Raw genomic sequence first — 20,861 nt, 5'->3', positions numbered from 1 at the left:
CAAACACTGATTTGTGTCCAACATACGGTTGATTATCTACAGAAGCAACCTAAACACTACAGATAGGAAAACATCCTAATTGCATAGCCGAGATTTTTTTTCTCTTGCTGTGTGGAGTAAGCAATGACTGCTACTCCCTTATCCTGCTAATTCCTACTTCAAGCATAGCTTCGGGTTTGTCTCGGGTGGGGTGAATGTGATCTTCCCCATTCCTAAAACAAATGCTCATGTGTGTTTTTAGTCAGCATACAGAGATCAATAGAAGCATTCTTGCTCAATTGTGGAGCCTGGCCCTGTCTATTCAAACAAATACTTGTTATTCATGCCATGTGCAGAACTGTAATGCTGTGGCCTGCCCTGTTTTAAATCATATCTTAAAAATTAAGTTTAACAGCCTATTAAATGACTGCATTGAGCTTAAACATGGGTACCATTTCCCCCACAACCAGTCCTCCAGTACGCCTGCTGCATTGTGGGCAAACTAGAATTTGCCTGCTCTCGCACATACAGAGCACACTGGTAAGGCTAGCTTCATTCTACCAAACTAAACCATACCTTAAAAAAAGGATCTTCATGATGATGATTATTATTATTATTATTTTAAGAAAGGCAGAGGTTGTATATGTATCCATCACAACTCAAAAAACTGCTTGAATGCTTAAATGGTCCTTCTCTGTAAAGGAAAACCTGTAGTGATGCATAACACAGAAGGCCAAATAAGCATTTTTCAGTAATATAGAATATTTTTACTGTGTCACAAAAATCTATTTACCAATTTTCAGTTAAATAAATCATGTTTTATTATAATTTATAACAATTTATAGTAGCATGAATTTTCTCAAATGACAACTTAATAGGCCTGCACAAACTTTACACTCGAAATAAAAAGAAAGGAAAAGCAAGGCAAGGAAAAGTTCAAATAAAGTATTCCACAGATTAAAAGTAATGACACTGTTGATGTAAAGTGGCCAGGACTGCTTTTGGACATGAGCGTTGGTGTCAAAAGCACAGCAATGGAAGAATAATGTGTTAAGTAGGAACAAGGACTACGGTTGTAACTACAATTGATGACATTCATACAGTTTTCCTTTTTTTTTTTATTTCTACCGCAGTGCATTATTAGGGAGAGTCTTTTTAGCTGTTTACAATTTTATTAAATTGTCTCAACCCTTGGAACAGGACAGGGTCACAAGAACAACTGATTACTTGTGGCAGATTGGCTGTACGACTGTAAAGCTTATAAAATCAGCCTGATAAAACAGTTCTTAAAATGACAGCATTGTAAAACAAACTTAAAAACCTAAATATATAAATGGGCATATTCCCAGCAAAGTTGGCCACAACAGCAAGTGTAAACAGGCAGTGATGCAAAAATTCTAACAGCGGCAAAAACACGTTTGCCATCCCAATTTGGATGACATTCATACCTATTTTTATACTGACTCATTTTAACACGATTACTTGCCAATACCAAACTCCACTGACTGCTTTAAAAAAAAAAAAATAAAGCAAAACTGATAAGAGCATTTTAGCCTGTGTTAAAAAATGGTCTTGGTTGTTCACTTTAACAACTCACTCGACGTGAGTTCCTGCAGTATCAGCATGCAGGTGATGGCTTTTGTGTTCCCAGGAGAGCAGCAAGGATTTCTCAGGCCCTGTGACTAAACAGCTGAGCTGGGATTCACTAACTGTTTACCCTATAGGATTACGCCTATTTTCTGATACATCCAGCATACACATACGTACGTACGTATTTATGGGGCTATTTGACATCTTTTTTCGGTGAAACATAATTTGTGCATCCTTTAACAGGACCACCTTCAGCAGAGAAATATTTCATTCAGAGCTAATCACGCTCTTTCTCTCTGTGTGTGAAATGTTCTAAAAAGGCTCCACTGCTGAATGCAGGCCTTGATTATTACAGCAGCATGCTCCATAGACCTCATCTCAATACTTATGACATCAGTGTGAGGGGTTAAAAGAGGCAGTGATTGGCTACTGAACTGATTGGCAAACTGCTTTTCAACTTTAAGCCCACATAGAAACACTGGTGTGTGTGTGTGTGTTTGTTATTGTGTAGATTGTCGCTGTCGCGCAAAAAACATTTTTACGGTTTGTCACTTTTTGATATGATTAAAATCTGACAGTTATTCTTTACATTGTGTGAAATTTTCAGAATGGATGGACCAATATAAATGCTCCAAAATCATTTTACATTGTTATCCATTAAAAATTCTAAAGTTTTTTTTCCTTTCTCCTTTGAAGTTGCTTTGATTTTTGCGTGACAGTGATGATATTCAGCTTAGAAAAGGGAAGGAAGTCCCTCTTACATCCCCACACTGTGTGTTGGGGTCCCTGGCTGATTTAAGCCGATAGTGGTGCACAACCACCCAGCAAAGTCCACTTCCTCTGCTTCTGACTTCTTTATGAAGGGGTGGACCTAAACAGAACAACATCAGAGCTTCCTGTAGTGATCTGTGTGATCTTTGATAATGAAATGAAAATTCTGATATTTGTGTTTCCTCACCATCAGTTGCTTCAGATCTGCCCTCTCTGCAGGGTTTTTGATTAAGCTAAAAGAAAAAAAAACAGTCAAATATATTTACATATATACTGTATAGACAAAAGTATTGGGACACCTACTCATTCATTGTTTTTTTCTGAAATCAAAGGTATTAAAAAGAATTTATCCTGCTTTTGTTGGAGTACCTATCTCTACTGTCCAGGTAAGGCTTTTGTACTAGATTTTGGAACATTGCTGTGAGGATTTGATTGCATTCAGTGACAAGGGTGCTGGTCAGAATGTTGGATGATCACAACCACACCTCATCCTCAACACCCCAAGTCATCCCTAAAGTATGGATGGAGCACCATCATTCCAGAGAATACAGTTCCAATGCTACACAGCTCAATAATGTCAATCACCCCTCTAGCCCATGCCTGGAATTAGACATGGTGCCACTGGGCTTATGTTGATCTGCTCCAAAGGGTCCTATTCTATTGGCAATACTTCTCTACAGGGTACAGACAAGCTGTGTGTGTGTGTGTGTGTGTGTGTGTGTGTGTGAATTTGCACATCAATGCCAGCAATAGGTGTGACTTAAAGTAGCTGAATGCATTCATTAGAAGGGGTGTCCACAAACCGTTGGATATATAGTGCATCTACTGCATTTTAGCCAGGTTGTATAATGACCTGATATTTATATTCCGGACACTAGATGGCGCAGTAGGCTTTTAGGTACTGAAACATGCAGTGGCTCTCTAAAACTGTACGTTGCAGTCTAGTGTTTTAAACTGGATTTACAGCCCTTTAAAATAAAACCACAGTTGTCTCCTACCATTTGTTAACAAAATCCTGAAATTCAGTGCCAAAGATGCTTGGCAGCTTGGGCGGTGGCTGAAAATAGAAAGATGATTCAGTTATGCCAAAGTAAGCCTGTTGGCAAATCTGCACTTTAATTCATTTAGCGCCACACAATGGCCTGTTGGTCCATCAGAAACAGCTGAGTGCGTACCTCATTGACAATGTAGTCAAGCAGCTCAAAGATGGCCATTGGGGGTCTGCTGTCAGGTCCGTATGCTGTGAAACAAGAACACAAAGCAGGGTTGATTTTTTTCTAATAACAGCCCAGCACCCACATAAATCATATCCTCTACTCAGACAAGCTTAGAGTAATGTCACAGTTCCTAGACAGTCCTTCATTCTATGCTTGGAGGCACTCACAGCTGCTGGGTCGGCCAGGGGGCCTAGGTTTAGGGGATGCCTCGCTGGACGAGGGGTCTCCCTCCATGGGGAGGCCGAAGATCTGCTCCAGTTCTTTAGCATCAGGCGGTGGGATGGGAAAGCGCCCAATGGCCATCTCTACCAGGGAGAGACCCATGCTCCAGATGTCAGACTGCACTGAGTAGTGAGTGCCCTGCAGACGCTCCGGCTGGAGGGAGAGAGAGGGGAAATGAGTCTGAGCCGGGAGGAAGGGATATGACGATAAACAGTCCAAGAAAGCAGATAAATCTTATTAGAAGCTACAACTCAAACTCAGATGTCCAGCAGAGAAGCTTGACCACATGCAGACTGCTTACTGAGCCTAAAGACTAAAATGACTGTACAGTGCTAAACTAATAAACTGTTGTAAATCACTTCTGGCAAAAAGGATTATGTACACTCATTAAAAAAGGCCTACAACTGAGATAGTCTATATGAGTCTATATCATGATCAGCTCCACCACACCAGCCAACATTGCTTAAACAGTGATGAGGGGAGAGAGCGCCACCTACCCATCCGGAGAGAGCATGGCCAATTCTGCTCTCTCTGACTCTGGCTGCTGTGTTGTTGCTGTCACGTAAAAACTGTGTATCTCCATTTGTGTGACATCGACAATATACAAAAAATGCACTTAGTAAAATAATAAGCCTGGAATGGTTCATGTTAATGGGCAGTAAAGCCTCACAGCTAGGGAAAACAACAAGGTTATTTTGCACAGCTTTCCAGGAATTTGATTAACAAGGGAAGTGTGACTCACAGACATGTAGGATCTGGTGCCCACAAATGAGTTGGCCATGGAGTCGATAAGCTGTCCACTTACACCAAAGTCACACAGCTTAATCTCTCCCCTTGAGTTCACCAGGATGTTAGATGGCTTCACATCTGCAAGACAGGAACAGGAACTCATGTAATGGAGGAATGAACAGGAAATGGGGACCGGTCAGAGGAACCGAGCTTGCTCACCTCTGTGCATAATCTTGTGTTTCTCTCTAAGGTAGGAGAGCCCTTTGATCACCTAAGAGCATGAGGGCAGGAAGTAGCACATTAAGAATGAGCACAACGCACGAAACATCAACAGTTCACTATAGATCATGTTTCATTTAGGCTAGAGCCCAGCCTGCATTTCTTGCCATCCAACTTTCTGGAACTGTTCCAATCAATTAATTACAGCGTGACTGCTCGCAAGAGAGAGGGGCAACAGTGGTACGAACCGCAATGCTAACTTTGCCCAATATTTGCTCTGGAATCTTGCCTGCTTTCTTCAGGGGCTGGTCCAGGGAGCCACCATCCTGTATTAGAAAATTAATATTCATGTTCAGTGCATTCATTTCCCTAAATATTTATAAAAACAGCTCTGAGTGGATTTAGATAGCATTAGGATAATGAACATTGCCAACATACAGACTGTAGAAACACTGCAACTATAGAGACAGAAAATCTGATGAGCTTATGAGTTCCCTTCCACAACTGACACAGCAAAATCAGGTACAATTACAGTGAAACAGTAATGAACATTCTGTAGATGTTAAAAGAAAGTGTTCATTTTAAACGGACGGTAAAGCATTCGTAGAGTGGATTTTCTATCAATTAAAAAAACTATATCAAATATATTAGTCAGTGATTGGAACCAAGGGCCACCATGCCTTAATATGCCTTAATATGTTTTGCATATGTTTTGATATGTGTTTTACCACACTTTGCATGTCCCTCTTCATGCTGCATGTATTATAAAATGATATTGCTGCGGTTCAATGACATATCACATATGACATAAATAATTTACATTGACTTCAATTGTAGGTAAGAGCATTTTGGCCTTCTCCTGTAAAGTTAACAGTTTGGAGATACATGTTTTTCATTGGACTGTGGATTGTTTATAATACTATTTTGCCTTACAACATTTTCCTCTCCACGCTGCATGTATTATAAGCATTTATGTTTTAAGTCAAAGCCTCCTGTAAAAAAAACTGTTGTTAAATAAGGGTTCAGATATCAAGCACAGTATTTGTACCCATTTCTAGAAATATCATTCTGTGAAATGTCATTTAGAGGATTTCAATTCTTCTAAACCCCAAAACTGTTACATAACACTCCAGGCTCATTGTATTTATGCCTGCAATGGTAATCTAAACCCCACCCACTTGCGAAAGCTTTTGATGCCACAGACTACTTCAGGAGACCATGAAAGCGAGGCTAAAAAGGTTGAGCGCTAGGCCCATCGAAGAAGTGCTAACCGAAGAAGAATCGCTAATGAGGGTATCCACGTGCTGTGCACATGGAAATCAAGGGGCACACTGCATGTCGCATGCCTAGGCTAAGCTGACAGGATACAATCTTATCTCTAGCCCACCACACTGTGTGCTGAGAAGACAGCCATGTTATCTGGCAGGGAATACTACTCAAGAATAATTACAAAAAGTCATTACAATGTTCTCGTTACAATGCTAAGCTATGCAAGACATCAGTGGGCTGATGCGGCCCCACAAATCAGCCAATTAAAAAAAATCAGCATTGTAAGGTAAAATAACAGGGTTGTAAATAGGCAGGTAAAGCCACATCCAAAGTTGTATACTCATTAATTATACCAAATCATAGTACAGCTGAAGTACAGAGTCATTTTAAAGCATTTTATGGCACCTTTCAAATGTTTACACAATGTAACGAAAACCTGGCAAGTAGTACTCTGTGTAGTGTGTGTGTAACAGACAGTTGTACCATGTGCTCCATACAGATGCTGATCTCGCCATCGCTGTAGAAAGCCCCATAGAAGCCCACGATGTAAGGCGAATTACACTCATGCAGGACCTGCAGCTCCCGGATGATCTGGTTCCTGATGGCCAGCTTGATCTCCAGATGGATTAGCTGAAGAATCACAGAAGAGAAATGGATCATGGGAAATGTAGTTCTGTAAAGTGGTGTGGGGCGATATCGACACATGGGCTCCAGCAGGCACGCAAGACCCCAAAGCTGAGTGATGCAAGCAGGCTCAGTGAAGCAGAAGTACAGCGCGTGAGCCGCTGTGGACTGCCGTGCACTCTGTCATGTTCGCATGCTGTGAGCCGTGAATACATCGGATTACGAACAAACCTCATAATTTAATAAATGCTCTTTGTTCTAACGTCCATTTAATTAGAGATGCAATCAGATATCTCCTCTGTCATGTAGCGCTCCCAGTGCACAACCCTTATCCAGAGAGCAGAAAGTAGAAGCTAACTTCTGGCCTTGTGTTCTATAAAAAGACATGATGAAATCAAAAATCAATGCCTACCAGAGATATTGGAGAACAGGGTACAGTGCAGCTTTGTTTAGCTGCCTGCTACTCCAAAACTGCTGCAGATATCTCTGTGCGTAGATGGCGAATAGAGACTAAATGTGGCGCTTGACTGTCATAGACAATAATTTGGATTTTCCATTTCCATGACTACCATTAAAGGCGTGTTTCGGGTCTGTTCTTTCTCTTGTCTTTATCTGTTTCATCTACAGTACCCAGTTGTTTACCAGGGAAATAATTTGGATATGTTTTCCTGTATCCACAAAACAAAAGAACAGAAAACCCATTGAAACACACTTATAAACACAGTCAACAGGCAGTCAAGATTATTGTCCTTGGTAATCAACTGTATTCTATCAATGAGGTCAAAAAGTATTCCTTTCCTATGCCACTGCTTTTCTGTCACATCTTGGAGATCACCAAGTGTCCTAGGCAGCAAAGAACTCTTCTATAAAATACTGTAACACTGTTGTTTACTGTGTTTTTTGTGGTTTAGTAATAATTTAACCCCTTATTATTAGGCTTATAACACAGAAAGGTGTATTACTTAGTAACTACATATATATATATATATATATATATATATATATATGGTATACAACAACAAATATTTATGGAGAATGACATATAACCCCTATATATATATATATATATATATATATATACACAAACAGTGTGGAAAAAAAGTATTTAGTCAGTCACCAATTGTGCAAGTTCTCCCACTTACAAAATTGAGAGAGGCCTGGAATTGACATCATAGGTAGACCTCAACTATGAGAGACAAAATTTGAAAAAAAAATCACATTGTCTGATTTTTAAAGAATTTATTTGCAAATAATGGTGGAAAATAAGTATTTGGTCACCTACAAACAAGCAAGATTTCTGGCTGTCACAGACCTGTAACTTCTCCTTAAAGAGGCTTCTCTGTCCTCCACTCATTACCTGTATTAATGGCACCTGTTTGAACTCGTTAACAGTATAAAAGACACCTGCCCACAACCTCAAACAGTCACACTCCACTATGGTGAAGACCAAAGAGCTATCGAAGGACACCAGAAACAAAATTGTAGACCTGCACCAGGCTGGGAAGACTGAATCTGCAATAGGCAAGCAGCTTGGTGTGAAGAAATCTACTGTGGGAGCAATAATCAGAAAATGGGAGACCTACAAGACCACTGCTAATCTCCCTCGATCAGGGGCTCCACGCAAGATCTCAGCCCGTGGGGTCAAAATGATCACAAGAACGGTGAGCAAAAATCCCAGAACCACACGGGGGGACCTAGTGAATGACCTGCAGAAAGCTGGGACCAACGTTACAAAGGCTACCGTCAGTAACACACTACGCTGCCAGTGGGCCAACATACCAGCAACGGTGTGTGCCAACCTTGTGAAGACTTACAGAAAACGTTTGACCTCTGTCATTGTCAACAAAGTATTGAGATGAACTTTTGTTATTGACCAAATACTTATTTTCCACCATTATTTGCAAATAAATTCTTTAAAAATCAGACAATGTGATTTTCAGAATTTATCATTTTGTCTCTCATAGTTGAGGTCTACCTATGATGTCAATTCCAGGCCTCTCATCTTTTTAAGTGGGAGAACTTACACAATTGGTGACTGACTAAATACTTTTATCCCCCACTGTATATATATATATATATATATATATATATATATATATATATATATATATATACCATAAAGATATTTTTGTGTTCAACAAACTATGAATTAACAAGCGACCTGACACAAGATGTCAGGTAAAGATAACGAGCAAATGAGTAAGGCCTTCCAGTGGACGACTAACTACCAGAGGAAAACAGCACATCATGTGTGTGGGAGTAGCTGACGTGCATAGACGTGCAAAACATGTGCAAGACATGTTGAGCACTGGTGCTAACCCCACAAGGCAACACCACAAACCTCTATGAACGTTTGAAGAAGCATCACAGACATCTATATGATGAGTGCATGTCTAAAAGGTCCAGCCACGAAGCCCCACCCCAGTCGCAATTTGTAACATGACTGCCAGGTAAACCTCTATGACACAGGCTTTTAAAAGCATCACAACATATGAGAAAAGCTTGCAAAGGAACATTATTATAGATGTTAAACATTATTATTTATGCAAACATTATTATTTATGCCCTTGTTTTGCCCATTTTGGACCATTTTTGTTGGTCCAATCATCCTTACCTTACCGTTTCTCTATCAAAGCCATTTTGGAGATGTTCGGATATATACTGTAATGATTAGCAAAAATATTAATGTGCTGAAACCTACCTTCCTGGCCATGATGAGTCCAGAGGGTCTGTGTGAAACCTTGAAGACCACACCTCCGTTTCCAGCGCCCAGCTCACAAATCTTCTCAAAGTCATCGTCCTTCAACTCCCCAACTTTCTGCTTCTGCGTGAGGAAGGCCTCCAGGCGCTTCTTTTGCTGCTCGTCCAGCTCCAGCTCCTCCAGCTTCTTCTGCAGGGTCTCCAGGTTTGTTCTACACACAAACACACATGCTAATTACTTTTACAAGAAACAATTAGGTGAAACAATAACAGTGAAGGACAAAAACTATGGCATCCAGGAGGATCTGTGGAATTTAGACTGGGCCATTGTGCTGTACAGTACATTTGCAGGCGATGACATCACTGTCCTGAGCAGTGCATGCTTTTATGCATGTGCTCAATAGGTCTGTCTGTAGAAGCAATGAGAACTTCCCCACTTGGGATTAATGGAAACCAACATTAATAACAATCCAGGAACATGCTCAATACTTCAGCCAAGACAAAGGTAACACGATTGAATGGGCTATTGTACACAGTATGGCCAAAGTAAATGTGTGTGTGTGTGTGGGTGTAACTAAGTTAAGACAGTAGACACTAGGAACACTGCTTGAGGAAACTGGTAGTTCCTCTGAGCATGTGTGCCTCTCCTTCGGCTCTGTTGTCATGGTGATGCATTTCCTTAGCTTTCCGTTTGTGGAATGAACCTCCCTGACCTTCTATTCTCCATCTCTTCTTCTTCTCCTCCCATAGCAATCTCTTCCTCTCTACTACTGCAGAGCTGCAGCTGTAGAGGAATTCTTCAGCCAAAACCTCAAACACTGCTAAAAATGAGTGAACGTCAGCAGCCAAATACCAATACCTAAATGGAATGTCCTCCTTCATTCCCCATTCATTCATTCATATTAAAACCCAGCCATATTAGCATTTTTGAATGAAGCATTCGTTACATCAATACAGGCAAGGCCAGGCACGTGGAACAGTCGTGCCACTTTCAGCGATTAACTGATTAAAAGATCAAACTCTATTGATTCCAAGTCATGTCAGCCTCTCAGGAAATGATGTACTGCTGAGATATTGATTTAAATTAATCAAATTTCCAGTTTTCTTCTTATCCAGAGGTAGACATGGCTTACTGCCTGCTGCCACTGACGACAGCGTTTCACATTTTGGCCACCAAGAATGCAGATCCTGTGGCAACTTGCTTTGTGGATTTTTGCAGTAATATTCACTCAGAACTAATTACATTAGAACATAATTTGCAGGAATCTGTTAACTGTAACCACTGCAATAGCTAATGTGATGGTGTGGTAACAGTGGCACACCCCTCTTCTAAACTGGTTTGCATGGCATCATTGGGGCATATATTCCACTGGCTAAAGTCTGGTCATTTTGCTCTATGAAATAAGGCATTAAATAAGCTACTACCCCAAATAAGTAAATAAGGTACTACCCCAAGAGGCTCTCACTGCTATAGATAAATAGCATCTAATGACATAACCTACAGTAGAGGTCAATTGGCCAAAGCATGTTGGGTGTCTGACGTTTTGTTCTTTTGGCACTGTAGCTAAAAGGCTAATGTAGCTAGCAAGTAATGACCTTTTCACCTTAAATCATACACTCACACACTCTCAAAACAAAACTGAACTGTATATTCCTTATACTCTCATTGGAGTGGCACCCTAAAGGGAGCACCTAGTTACGTTTCTTTGGCAGTTGAGAGGACAGTAGAGGTTGAGTAGCTGACTGAGCATCCAGAGAGGGGTGTTGAGGGGCTCAAAATGCTCCTCAGGTAAATGTGAAAATCTCATGATAACATGCCAAAATAAACAACTTCATTAAAACAGTATCAGGTCCAAAAACTCCCCAACTATTGATTTCACTTACTAAACAGCAGAGGTTCTTCATGAAGCAAAAAATTCGGGCACCTGTACAACTGTTATATAACAGTGTTGCAACTTGGTGGTTTAGTGTAAAGTCATTTTAATGGGCGGGAGTGGTGACTGCTTAAAGCATGGATGGAGCAATATTCACATTTTTACTCCTTAACAACCTCGCAATTCAGAGAATTCAGTGACGTTCCAGAGACAAATGTACACAGGGAAAAACATAACGGGTTTGGAACATTTTTGTTTACCACAGAGAATATGTGACACAGCTGTGGTTTTCAACAATTCCATTCATTCCTGTCAGAGTCGCAGAGGTCCTAAGAACACAACAATGACTACAGAATGCCACACAACTTCAGATGTCTATTGGACCTTAAAATTATCTTTTTTAAGGGTAGGCTACTTTTAAACCTTGCTACTTTGTAAAATCCAGCAGAACCGGGCCTAGGGATGGCGTTTTTTCCCTGCGCCATTGTCTGAAGACGGGGAGTTCAAACTCAGCCCACAACAAAACGAAAACTAGGAAGGCAAGCGAAAATCAGTGCTTGGCTAAAAGCTAATGCTAGCCTTTTACAGTCTCGTCTCTCAATTGTGCACTTCCTTGAAAAAAAAAGACTACTAATCTGGAGCTAAACACAGATCAGAAGGGGAAGTCTTTTGAGCTTGTTAATAGCACAAGGCACTGAGAGGACACAACGAGAGGACATCAACACTATCCAGAAAGACTGTAACTAAAAATTACAGTGTATTTTTTAGGCAATGTTAAAACTATACTATAATATGTAGGTTTCTTTAACCCCTTAGTAGTCCCGTAGACCAGCCAATAAAAGTGTCTATCACCCCACAAGCCCTTCATACAAGGGAAATCGGCATGGCAAAACAACAGGGTTGTAAACAGGGTGGTAACATCACATTTAAACTTTTTTTGCCCAAAACGAATTCACATACAAATAGTTCATACCGCAACAAACTTGAATACTAAGTAAATGTATTCTTTGGCACCCACAGGTTGAGTGCAGGAGTAAGCCTGACTCGAGACTCCTCAGTGCTGTGCTCCTGGAGGCTGTCCTGAAGTTGCTATGGTGCCATGGTGGCTCGAAGCACCAATAACAAATCTCACCTTGATGTAAAAGAAAGAAATCGTGTTCCATGTGCACCAAAGAGCTCTGAAAAGCCCAGTCTCAAGGACTCCAGCCATTCAGATGTAAAATATGTTTTTCCACTGTTGGGCCAGCATCAGCAATAGCAGCAGCACCGCCTATGAGATGCTCTTACACATAAATTTACATCCAAATCTCGCTCAGAAGTGGACACCAATACGTAATTGGACCAAAAGCACAACACGGACAGCTAAGGACCTTCCAGAGTGAGCGCCACACAAGAGGCCTCAAATCTCGGGCTCTCTTTCTCTCTCCATCACCAACACCCACAGCAATGTGAGGGTTAAGTGCTCTCTCTTTTCGCCAACACATAACCATGGCGACGAGTCCAAAGCGTGCGCACGTGTGTGCGTGGATGAGCGAGGGAAAGAGAAAGGGAATGGGTGAGTAAGTAAGCGAGTGAGTAAACGAACGTGTGTGTATGTGTGTGTGGGTGGCGTGGGCGGTGTGTGAAGATGAGGCGATGAGCGGCCCTGAGAAAACTGCATGCGTTGCCTGTGGGAGAGTCCACAGCTTGCTTGTGCACGCCAGGCTGCACATGCCACCGGCCAAGTCTCATCCAAAGAGCAAAACTTAATAAAGCAACTCAGGTAAAGGTGTTGTTGCTTCGGTGGAACAATGACTCTCTAATGCCAACTTACATAAAAAATACCAGGTACAAAAATCTTCACTTACTGAATTACAGGGGAAGCCCTTTATGAAGCTGAAGATTACTGACACTCTATGGTGACATGGTGGACCTCAAATATTATGAATTATATAATAATTAATAATTATTATTATTATTAATGGCTAAAATGAAGTACAGCTGAAAGCACAGCACTTTCCTTACTATACTTGAGTAGCCAACAAGTGCAAGTAGCATTCTTGGAAAATGCTCAGAAAAGTATCCATCTAACAAACCTGTACTCCAGAACTGATTAAAATGTACCGCTCCCCTCCAGGAATGAGGATCCAAAAGGCCTCAACTTGGAGGTAAATAAAAAAACACTCAGACAAGAGTGTGGTCAAACAGGAGGCAGGCTGTTGTAGTATTGAGGTTTACACATTCCTTCTAAGTGAGAAGACAATACGCAGTCCAGTGTGGAGCTGGAACGTGAGCTGAGGCTGGGCAGTGTTAAACCGCAGACAGGTACACATTTCTCTGAGCCACAGAGCAGGTAGCGCAGTTCCAGGCCAGGTGGTTAATAATTAACCGCGCTCTTTTAGCCGATTGCCTGCTTATCTGTGTGGTCTGGCCAGTGGCAGACACACAGATTTAGTGTCGCAGGGGACAACTGGGGCAGTCAACAATTTCTTTGTTATTATTATTGGAGCTAAGACATTCTCTGTTTGGATGTGCTTATGAAACCTTAAGAAAGGGCACACAGTATGCAGTATGGGTGCTCTGTACAGCAAGCCTTGAAAAGAACTGCGCAAAAAACATTTCTAATTTTTTACATTGTTGTAAGCATATTTTACTATTTTTTGTTGTTTTTATCATGTTATTTTAATTTTATCTATTGAAACAGTCTTATAAAAAAGATAATACTGCTTTTTTCAAGCATTATTTCTTGACAGAGGTTATATAATGTTATTTATTTTATTAAGCAAAAGTATCTGCCAATAGAATGAGACCATTGTAGTGGATAAAATCCCTTAAATCACTTAAAACAAGTAAAAAAAATGTATAATAATCTTATAATATTACAACAATGATCTAAAAACGAGAAATCGTAGACATTTAGACAACATTTAAGAGGATGTTTTGCAGTGTATATGTAAAAACTATGGAAAACATACATTTGTTAAACATAAAAACATAAAACATAAAAAAATGTTTAATAAAAAATACCAGGTACAAAAATCTTCACTTACTGAATTACAGGGGAAGCCCTTTATGAAGCTGAAGAATACTGACACTCTATGGTGACATGGTGGACCTCAAATATTATGAATTATATAATAATTAATAATTATTATTATTAATGGCTAAAATGAAGTACAGCTGAAAGCACAGCACTTTCCTTACTATACTTGAGTAGCCAACAAGTGCAAGTAGCATTCTTGGAAAATGCTCAGAAAAGTATCCATCTAACAAACCTGTACTCCAGAACTGATTAAAATGTACCGCTCCCCTCCAGGAATGAGGATCCAAAAGGCCTCAACTTGGAGGTAAATAAAATACACTCAGACAAGAGTGTGGTCAAACAGGAGGCAGGCTGTTGTAGTATTGAGGTTTACACATTCCTTCTAAGTGAGAAGAAAATACGCAGTCCAGTGTGGAGCTGGAACGTGAGCTGAGGCTTTTACATTGTTGTAAGCATATTTTACTATTTTTTGTTGTTTTTATCATGTTATTTTAATTTTATCTATTGAAACAGTCTTATAAAAAAGATAATACTGCTTTTTTCAAGCATTATTTCTTGACAGAGGTTATATAATGTTATTTATTTTATTAAGCAAAAGTATCTGCCAATAGAATGAGACCATTGTAGTGGATAAAATCCCTTAAATCACTTAAAACAAGTAAAAAAAATGTATAATAATCTTATAATATTACAACAATGATCTAAAAACGAGAAATCGTAGACATTTAGACAACATTTAAGAGGATGTTTTGCAGTGTATATGTAAAAACTATGGAAAACATACATTTGTTAGGACATAAATGTCCTGACTTTGTAGGAAAATTAGACCTACAACCTATAAGGTAAAACAAAATGGTCCAGACTTTACACTACATGGTCAAAAGTATCGGGGCACCTGCTCATTTGCTGTGATACCAAAATACTGAAAGCTATTAAAAAGGAGTTTATCCTGCTTTTGTTGGAGTAACTGATGTCTTTACTGTCCAGGGAAGGATGATCACCACTCTACCTTATTCCAAATGCATTGGATGGAGCACCATCATTACAGAGAACACAGTTCCACTGCTTTACGGCTCGATGCTGGGGGCTTTATACCCCTTTAACCTGACATTAGGCATTATGTCAATGTTTATCTGCTGGAGAGTCTTCTATTGTATTGGCAGTACTCCTCTACAGGGACTACACAAGACAGTTGTGTGGGTGCTTAAAGTAGATGAATGCATTCATTAGAAGGAGTGTCCACAAACTTTAGGACATATAGTGTATACATTTTTGGAAATTGCTAGGAGTATTAGTAAGGTTTAGGGTTAGGCCTGAAAGTCGACACCTATGATGATGCCATATCCTGACATAGGTTTATATTTAGGCTTAGTCCTTTTTTTACACACTGCATGTAATACATGTACATGACCCCACATCCTGACAGTGTGTATATATGTGTTTGAGTGGCTTTTGTTTCCAATAAAGGGCAGAAAAAATAGACTCATGAATGACTCACCAACACCGTTACTTCTGTTGAGATTCTGTGAAGGTGGTGGTCAAATAAAAGAGCAAGACAGTAAAGTATGCAGCTCGATTTTAATACAAGGAGATTCACATTTACTAATACCAATGCCCAAAGAAGGCTTCATCATGCTAATTAAACCTGATAATGGAAAAAGTCGGCCCTCTGACAGATAAATGACAGTACTCTGTACAGATGACTGCCACCACATAACAGTGTTAGTGAGCTGGAAAGAGGACTTACTGTAGCCCCTCACAACATACACACACACACTTTGGTCCGTTGTGACTTCCAGTTTCTCTTACTCACCATGGGAAGAGGCATTCCACAAAGCCTCTTTCTCTATAAAACCAGCTTCCGCAAGCTTGAATCATAGCTCTGCAGACACACATTCCAAAGCCTGCTCGCCACAACCTGTCCTGGCCTCACTAATGGAATGTAGTCTACTATTTTGTCATGCTGAAAAAGCCCCCTAGAACTCCCTGTTCTTCAGTATTATGAGCTCCTGTCCCACAGTTGCTCTTAAGTGGGTTGATGCTGCTCACTGTAAAGATGTGAATTCTTCACTCAAACCCAGAAGAATGTGTGTTGGATGTAAGCCTTGGACTGTGTGCCTCACACACAGAGAAGCAACAAACAGGTTGTGTACAGAGCTGCCTAGTTCGTATTAGACCTAGCAGTAGGCCTATCCCACTTAAATGGGAAGGGGGGTAGTCATTTAGAGTGGTTTGGTCTGAAACACTTTACTGTACAGATTTATTTAAAGTGGTGGTGAAAGAAACTATTGGTCACAATGTCTACAACACAAATATAGTATTTTACTGAATTTGTATATGCAAGACATCTTCCTAGCCAATCTCCATGGTCAAGGTAGATCTGGAGCCAACCCGGAATCATTTGGTGCTATGGCTGTATATTGGCAAGAACCCACAATTCGTAGCATGATACAGGGGTTATGATTCAATATACTGCTTATTACTGTAAGCAAGAGATTTAAATCTTATTTTAGATGCATTAAATACCATTTTTAAATCAACAAACTGGCTTAGTATAAAAACACACCATCATTCACATTAATCTAATAAGTTCACTTTTTAGGCAATCAGAACAGTGGGATCTGAAGACGCTGCTATCTAGCAGTCAGGGGTTTAAACACAACACAAAATGAAGCACTGTCTGCCACCAATCTTTACCTGTAAGCATAATATTGGGATACTTCAATAAATCAATATTTTCTCACATACCTATTGGGTGCAAGGTAGGAATGCCCAGTCTGTTGTCAATTCACCTACTAAGTGCGTTTTAGGATTGGGAGGAAACACAAAGCACCTAGCAGAATCCATGCAGACACAAGAACACACCAAAAACCTTCACAGACACCTGAGCTAGGATCGAACCCACAACCCCAAGTCCCTGGAGCTGCACAACACAGGCACTACCTGCAGCTACTGAGCCACCCCTATATATTTCTGAGTAAATGACTGCCCACCTGCCCGGGATGACAGTGATAGACGTTTGACCATCAGGCTCTTCTTTGACATTGAAGTTTACATGGACGCTACTAAATTCAATCCAATTCAATTAAACTTTATTGTCAGTATACTAATACAGGATTGTACAGTATAACAAAACACTGTTACTGTTATTCTGATAGGGTGCAGAATAGGTAGGACATTATTCAATAGTGAACAGACAATAGACAAAACACAAGACAGAAGACAAAGACAATAAATACAATAAATACAATAAATACAAAATATACAAATATGTACATGTTTCTGCTATTATTATTATTATTCTTACCATCACTACTATGACTATATAAGTGCACCCGAGTATCACAATAGCCTCATTTGAGTAATATGTGATGATGAAAATGGTAAAATGGTGGTAAATCTGAAAAATATGATATGTTTGGGCACTATTTTGCCTCATAGCTCCCTTCATGTCCCTTCACCTTAAATGTATTTATTAAAATATGTTTTAGGCCAAGCCCTTGTCTCCAGGCTATCATGAAAAAATGTTATAAGCATCTTGCTGCGTATTTGTAACCTTTACGTGTAATACTCTTCTGTTTGGTTGCTTTTCAAGGCATTAAAACTGTATTTGCATGGTTCCCATCCCCACCACTGTGAACAACGCAGACTCTAAATGTTGTATTTTATATCCAACCTCTCTAAAAAAAAAAAAAAGCTCTGTTAACACCTTAACAAGTTAATTATGAAGGAACCTGACTGTGTAACCTGTAACCAATGGTCTTCAAGCTGTGAATACACTGTACCTCAGTGAGGGGGAAAAAAGTCAGCTAAAACATTATTTCCTCCTACACAATCCTGCCTCACTTTGAAAAGAGGCTTACATCTCTGCAGCGGCATGTGTAACGCCTCTGTACCTCTTCCTCCACCTTCGAATCAGTAATGGTCTCTCAAGGCCAAATTATAAGAGTGAAAGCGAAGTGTCTGGGCCCTGGAGCGCCGGTGAAACAAGAGGCAATGACACGCACCACTGAGTCCAGGCCGCCAGCACTGTGATTGGCTCTCTACTCAGAGAGAGAGAGAGAGAGAGAGAGAGAGGACCAGAACCACAGGCCTGCCAGATGAAGGTGCAGACAGACAGGCAGCCCTCAGCGTCACCAGACAGGCTCTGAACAAACAGGCCGGCACTGGGCTCTGGGCTTTGTTTGGTAATGGTGATAGTCTCCGCTGTAACTGATTCACCGTCATTGCTTAACAACGTGAAATGAGACGATTACACTCAAGCTCCAAGAAGTGGAGCACTCTGTCACAACCGTTCACCCTCTCCATTTATTCACAGAGTTCTTGAGACTTTCCTGGGGTTCTGGACATCCTTTGCCCTCATTTTCCCTAATGACAGACCAAGCAGGAATTTACTATCTCCCCACAGGGCAAAGCTTATGTGGAAACAACTCGAAACTAAATCTGTCCACCTGACTTATGGCTGTGAGGGGGCAAGAGAGGCTGGACAGGTTATTTTGAAAGAAGAATCAGTGCTGTCTGCTGGCCGTTCTGGACCACCGTGATAAGGGCTTTCTGTGTGGAGAGCAAACTGCGCCCCTTATGCTTTTAGTACTATGGTCTGATTTCTTAGGAAAGCAATGCCCCAACAACAAATCTCCAGTAAGGTCACCCTTACAGTCTTCATGTGGGTCTAGATAGACTTATATGAACACTGTAGGTGTTGGTTTAACACTGCAGATGTAAGCATCAGCAACCATTATTATTCCTCCACATAAACACCATGAAAATGTTGAAATGTTGGTGGGGTAACAGCCGTTTCTGATGTTTGAACTCTAACCTGAGCTAACCTGACGTTTCATGCAGTCACCCTGAAAGCCCTGTTGCTCATGAAGAATCCATTGCTGACTATTGTTTCAAATGATCGCATTTGATGCGCTGATGCGTCATTTTGAAACTTGACCCGGGGGCTGGCAGTCATTAGAGGTGGTATTCTTCGTCCCGTGGTATTGAAAATGGTATCAACTATTGATACTTTTCAAAGTCGATCTGTCATTTGAAAATATCAAATATTAAAAGTGGTTTAAATATTTCAAATAACTGAACTGCATTAAGAAACCTGTCAGGAACACTGTCAGGATATGGCACTGCACAGATAGGCCTACATTTTAGTGGCCCAAGGTTAGCTACAAACAATAAATGCACCCTAATCCTGGTCCTTAAAAGTCCAGTTGTGTACATAATTTTTTTAAAGGTACACTGCATTCACTTTCCCAGTGGAAAAGAGCATATTCGTATTTCATAAACACAATGATTTTTAAGTGAAAGGTAATATGACCCTAGGGTTAACACAGGTCAGGTTGGAGCCAATTCGATTTTAAAAACACAGTATGTTCCCTGTAAGGTTTTGAAGAGATCAGTCGCCTATCCACTGTGATATCATACCTACTTTACACTATACCACACAGCTCTATACTGTATAACAGTGAGCTCAGTGCAGCCCCAGTAACAGAGTACTGAAACCCATGTCGATGAGTGAAGCATCAGCCAGTTCATTAGGGTTAAGCTTCTGCACGAAACCAGACTACTCACTCCGTGGCACCGGTTCCGTTAACGGCGTTTCCATCAGGAACTGGGGTGAGCTGGATCGGTTCTGGCTTCCTCCGTTTCTGCATTACGACTCTTGGCGACTAGCAGTTTAGCAATCAGAAATAAATCAAGGCGAGAAACCTGATCCGCAGAAACACCAGCGTGCTGTACAGAGAGCGATCTGATGCATAGGGTATGCAGCTAATCACACCCAATGGCTGCCTTAGAAAAATGCACACAAATACGGGCAGCACTATATAAGTCAGGCTATACCAGTCAAAAGCTCCTCCCCGCTACTACTACAGCCCTGTTTAACCCGCTGTACGGACTGTAAGACAGGCACGATTACCGCACCACTATGGGTGGATATGACTGTAGAGATGGGTTCGTTGCGTCACGAAAATATTTACATCTGTCTTCCGGACAGCGTGGCTAATGCTGGGCAATGACGCCACCTGCTGGTAGATCAACCAGCACAATAAGTTCACCTCAAACTTTAATACTGGGGGATTTTGTGATTGTTTGATTCAGATACATTTTCCGAACCGATTCTGCTTATACATTGAATCGAACAGATACGATTCTGACGTTTTTTTTTTTATCAAGAGAAAGAAATAGAGTTTTTTTTTTTTTAGCTATTTTTGTTTTTACAAGAAGGTTTTTGTTTTGTGTTTAATGTTTTTTAATGTTCGTGAGCTAAATTTCTATGTAATATTTATTCAGTTCTTATCGAAGGAGAGAATCATAAGTGGAGAAGAATCACGAGTCTGGTACATCTAAAAATGTAGCTAGCTATTGAATATGTCTTATATGTAGCTAGTGCTTTCATAGATTATGGTGATTTTAGTTTAATACAAAACCAGACTACCTGGCTTCACATGATTGTTCTTGTTTTTATGTGCAGAAATAGCACTAAAAATATTTGATTCGTTCATGCTAGGAGAATCGATTCGTTCTGCTCACATTGTTGATGTACAAAAACGAGGTTCAGTTGCCAGCTTGCTTCAGCACCTAACTGCAAGGTATAATGTTGGCATGATCTGTGTGCAGACCTAAGAGAATATTTGACCAAAAAAT

The 20,861-nt window shown here is 40.4% G+C and overlaps 1 protein-coding gene across 1 annotated transcript; it reads right to left on the bottom strand.

The window, feature by feature from the left end:
* Positions 1 to 775: 775 nt before the first annotated feature.
* On the bottom strand, positions 776 to 20,157 carry map2k1 (mitogen-activated protein kinase kinase 1). The gene is made up of 11 exons (XM_072694801.1): positions 19,788 to 20,157; positions 9,322 to 9,532; positions 6,480 to 6,626; positions 4,976 to 5,053; positions 4,728 to 4,779; positions 4,522 to 4,646; positions 3,725 to 3,932; positions 3,516 to 3,580; positions 3,339 to 3,397; positions 2,528 to 2,573; positions 776 to 2,440 (listed from the first exon to the last, which is right to left on the bottom strand). Exons 1-11 carry the CDS (start codon positions 19,868 to 19,870, stop codon positions 2,327 to 2,329), a joined length of 1,188 nt encoding a protein of 395 aa, XP_072550902.1. The 5' UTR covers positions 19,871 to 20,157; the 3' UTR covers positions 776 to 2,326.
* Positions 20,158 to 20,861: the final 704 nt, after the last annotated feature.

Source organism: Salminus brasiliensis, chromosome 13 (assembly GCF_030463535.1).
Source record: "Salminus brasiliensis chromosome 13, fSalBra1.hap2, whole genome shotgun sequence".
In the NCBI taxonomy this organism is placed as follows: Eukaryota; Metazoa; Chordata; class Actinopteri; order Characiformes; family Bryconidae; genus Salminus; species Salminus brasiliensis.
Note: the sequence above shows the minus strand (reverse complement) of the source record. Positions and strands in the feature narration are given on the sequence as shown.